Source organism: Arachis ipaensis, chromosome B09, assembly GCF_000816755.2.
Source record: "Arachis ipaensis cultivar K30076 chromosome B09, Araip1.1, whole genome shotgun sequence".
In the NCBI taxonomy this organism is placed as follows: Eukaryota; Viridiplantae; Streptophyta; class Magnoliopsida; order Fabales; family Fabaceae; genus Arachis; species Arachis ipaensis.
In genome coordinates, this window is record NC_029793.2 from 19,918,503 (window position 1) to 19,922,877 (window position 4,375).

The window sequence follows — 4,375 nt, forward strand, 5'->3', positions numbered from 1 at the left end:
TAGCAGTAAAATATTTAAGACCCGTTTGAAAATTCTAGAAGTAACTTTTTTTTACTTTTGACTTATGAAAAGTAATAGTATTAATATTTGGTGTAATTTTTAAAACCAAATTATAATTTTTTAAGAAACTATTTAGGAACTTATAGAGAAGTTAAAAAAATGACTTTTTTCATAATACTTCTACTTTTCATTACATTTCTATAAAATAAGTACTTTTAGGGTTAAAAATCCAAATATAAAATAATTTATTTATAAGTTACTTTTAACAGAATCATTTATTATTTAAGTTATTTTATCAAAAAAAATTTAATTAAATTAGTTATCTAAATTAGGCCTTAATTATTTATTGTACTGGGATTAAGTTTCCATTATTCCATAGCAGAGAGTCAGAGACTGAGTGGCTTATGGATCATACAATACTTATTCTCATCCATTTATTTAAGGGGTCTCTCTCCACGTGCTGTAGGACCACTTTGTTCTTAAAGTTACTACCCAGTACCCACTATCTGCCAATACCACACTTTTTATTTTTTATTTAGAGGCAAAATCGGTATTTCACAAATGGTGGAGTGGAAAAGTCATTTCCTTAGGAGCGAAAATATCTGTTTTAAGAATAAATAATCACACTCAAAAATTTTGATTTTAACCAAATAAAGTTCAATTTTTATTTTTGACAAAATAAATTTTTAAATATTAGTTCTATTTAACAAAATAACTTAAACGACTAAAATGATGATGACAAACTCTAACTATACATAAAAATAGTTAAATATAATTACTTTATGTTAAAATATATTACACAAAATAATACATAACAAAATTGTTTCTCTTTCCCCTAGTCAGATTTTGACAAGCTAAAAATGCGTTTGATTTATGATTTAGGTTTTTATTTTTAATTTTTGTGTTTTAATGTGTTTTTATTTTCAAATTTTATTTTTAATATTTTTAAAATTTTATAAAAAAAATAATAAAAGTTTATTTTTTATATTTTTATAAAATTTTAAAAATAAAAATACAAACCAAACTTACCTTCTCAAATTATAGTGTTATCAATTTCAACCTAAAAAACTCCTAGCCTCACTCTTCATACAAAAGATCTTGATGGTGCCACAACCTTGCTTTTTGCAAAGTTATAGCTGGAGGCTATAGTAGTGAAATTACATCAATAATATTTTTAATTGGTGTGAAATTACATCCAATGCTAAAAGATCACTCACTTTCCTTTTAATGGTTAAGTGTTGGCCACGATCCTTTCACTCTCAATCCCAATCTCAATTTCCTTTCCTTTTGTTTCTCCCATTCATAGTTGCAACTATCATTCAATGTAATTACAATTCTGCAACCATCTTAATAACATTATGGTATGCTAAGGTTGGTGCACACCATGTCCATTGCTCGGTGCCGCAGTCGTCCACCACCGCTACCTCCTCCGTCGCGAATTATTTTTAGCTTTTCCCTCTTTATATCTCGGAGGTGCTTCCCCTGTCTACACACAAGAAAAAGAGAGAAACATCAACAAGAAAGTAGCGAGAATTTCGCAATAAAAAAGCATACGTTTGAATGATGAAGTCCCACACATACCTCACAAAAATAACGCCATTGTTTTTGTATCCTCATTCATTGGTAGTAATGATAATTAACAAGACCAGCCTTGAGGACATGAACAACAACACGGAAAATACCATTGATTAAAACTTTAAGAGACTCTCTAAGAAAGATTCAACACTAAACTACCTTAACTAAACCATGATTCACAGGGCTACGAACCCAAATATCATCCACATAATTCCAAAAGTCATGTATTCTTAATTAATTAAATTTGTGTGTTCTGACAGCATTTTCTACTTTCATTTTTTTTTCCTCACGAAATTCTGAAAACAGAAAACATTACAAAATAAAAACAACAATTATTTTCACAATCCAAACAAGCCTACATTTGTTGTTTCCAAAAATGATTTTTCCAAACACAAGTAATTCAGTTCAACTGAGAAGCCTGAAATGTTTAGTATTGTATTGTTATATATACTAACCCCTAAGCAGAAGTTCTGGTAACTGGTATCAAAGTCAAAGGAATTATCTGCCTTCAAAAAGTTCATCTCAGCCGAATTGCGCTTATTCGAGTTGGAGTTTCCACTATAAGCCATGCACGCGGACGAAGAGGAGCAACCGGCAGTAGTAAAAGTGGTGCTTCTATCTGATCCAATATCATCTTGAAACATATCTTCAAACAGCTGTTGCAGCTCCTCAAAGCTCTCTTCTCCATTTTCCTGTATTTTATGCAATATAAATTAATCAATTGTTTATGCTTCCAAGGCCTTCAACTCTTTGTGAATGATGACAAAATTATCAAAGCAACCAAAATACTTTCTACCTAATCATCAAATATTAGTAGTAGTAGTAGTAGTGTGTTCTGTATTTTCGCTTGATACACTTACCAATTTCTTTTTTAATGGAAAGAGCTCAACACAAAAGTGGAGCTTATTACAATAGAAAACTAAAGAAAACATACAAATAAAGCAGACACTCAAATATTCAACATCGTATTCTACCTATTACTATTATTCACTACTCTGGATGGCCACAACCCTCTAACAATTCTCCCTGCTCATGAATGAATTATGATACACTTACCAAATTGTTATGCTAATTTTATTTATTTTAACAATCATGCTAAATTTATACTAAAATCAGCAACTAGTATACAATACATATTGAAATACAAAATACATATTAAAAATGAGTTAAATTATACATATATTTATACACAAATACATAATGATTAATTTTAATGTACAAATAACATTTTTGTTATTTTAATTGTAATATGGACATTAAAATATGTTATTATCTGTCTGACAAAAAAAAATATATTGCCTTTTTTATTGTGTACTGATGATGGAAACGTTTTTCTATATGCTATGTTGATGCAAATTTAAGGGGAAAAACATATATGTAGTAAAAATGGTATTCATATTTCTTTATAGTTAAAAAAAAATATAGATTAATAAGGAAGTGTAAAAAAAAGGTAATATAACAGAAATATGCTGCCTTTATTAATAGCACCCTTGCAATTTGGGAAATTCCAAGAGAGAACAAAATAAGCATCGTTTGGGCCCAAAACGGAAAAGGGTAGCATTAGGTGATCCATTCAATGATTCAAACTATCCAAGAAAATAAAAGTAGCCCAGCTGACGTCTAGCTCAATTGGTAAAATCATATGTCTTTTAACCCACATTAGTAGTAGTAGTAGTGTGTTGTGAATGTATAAGACCACAAAAATAAAGAAACACATCAAAATTTATTGTTTTTGGCCAAAAATTAATTATTAATATTTAAAAGCATGGGCTAAAATTATGTTGTTAAATTGCTAGATTAAAAAAATTGGACTAGTGACTAAAAATACTGGCTAAAATAATAAATTTTGCTAGTCTTTCAATTTTTCTCATAAAAGATAACAGAAAAGCAACAGCTAGAGACACTGTTAATTGCTATGTCCAGCTTTATCACTAAACAAATTAAATATGTAAACAACGGTTTTGGTGTCTAGCTTTATGCCTTTATCACAATCATTCCACTAATCAAATCCAAAACAGAAGAGCAATAAATATAAACATAGGGAAAAAAAATACAGCAATACATTAAAGGGAGCTTACATTTGAGTTTGTTTGACTCATCATTGTTACCATTTCATTCAAGAAGTCCCCCATGCCCTACAAAAGAAAAATTATGCGATTAACTCACAGGATCAACATAGACTAATACACCTATTTTGGTGTGAAGCAAGATCTAATTACACCCCAAAGTCCCTAACCAATCTCAGATTCTATGAATTATTGGCTCTAACTGAAATCTAAGAACAACATGGAACATGGCCATGTGGCACGTGCCGTGTTGCACACCAATAGGATTTGAATAATAAGAAGAAAGTTCGTGCCTTTGTGACAATCTCGATGAATCAATCATTTCTAGGACAAAATGGATCCATCTTAATCTTAAACGTGAATAATGTTTCATGAATATAAAATAGGAGTTCATTATGCCCAATTCATTCCCATATTTATATATGGAATAATTTTGATACATCTATAGTACAAAACGTTTTACATATTCATCCAACTACATCTGGTTTTAGATAATTATTTATGTAGTTAATATAAAAAATAGTTAATTTTACTAATATAATGTTATATAATTAGGTACACATATAAAATTATTTTACATTGACAATGCATCAAAAAATATATATATTGAATTCTAATATCCCTATACTTACTATGTCTATGATGACTATGCAAATATTGTTATAAATTAAATTAACACTTTTTTTTCTACATTTTGGTAATACTATTTTTAGCAACATTTAAAAAAAAAACAC

At 28.9% G+C, this 4,375-nt stretch overlaps 1 protein-coding gene across 3 annotated transcripts in view; it reads right to left on the reverse strand.

The window, feature by feature from the left end:
- LOC107618896 (chaperone protein DnaJ) overlaps positions 1,014-4,375 on the reverse strand; it is a 6,668-nt gene continuing 3,306 nt past the window's right edge. Inside the window, exons 4-7 of one of the 3 annotated variants that reach the window (XR_002353260.1) lie at positions 3,654-3,710; positions 2,031-2,267; positions 1,568-1,650; positions 1,014-1,487 (exon numbers count right to left, since the gene is read on the reverse strand). Coding sequence is in view for 2 of the 3 variants with exons in the window: in XM_016321071.2 (XP_016176557.1) it covers positions 1,421-1,486; positions 2,031-2,267; positions 3,654-3,710 (360 nt within the window). In the remaining variant the exon portion in view is untranslated. The remainder of the gene's footprint in view (positions 1,488-1,567; positions 1,651-2,030; positions 2,268-3,653; positions 3,711-4,375) is intronic. The other 2 variants (XM_016321073.2, XM_016321071.2) reach the window with 2 other exon arrangements.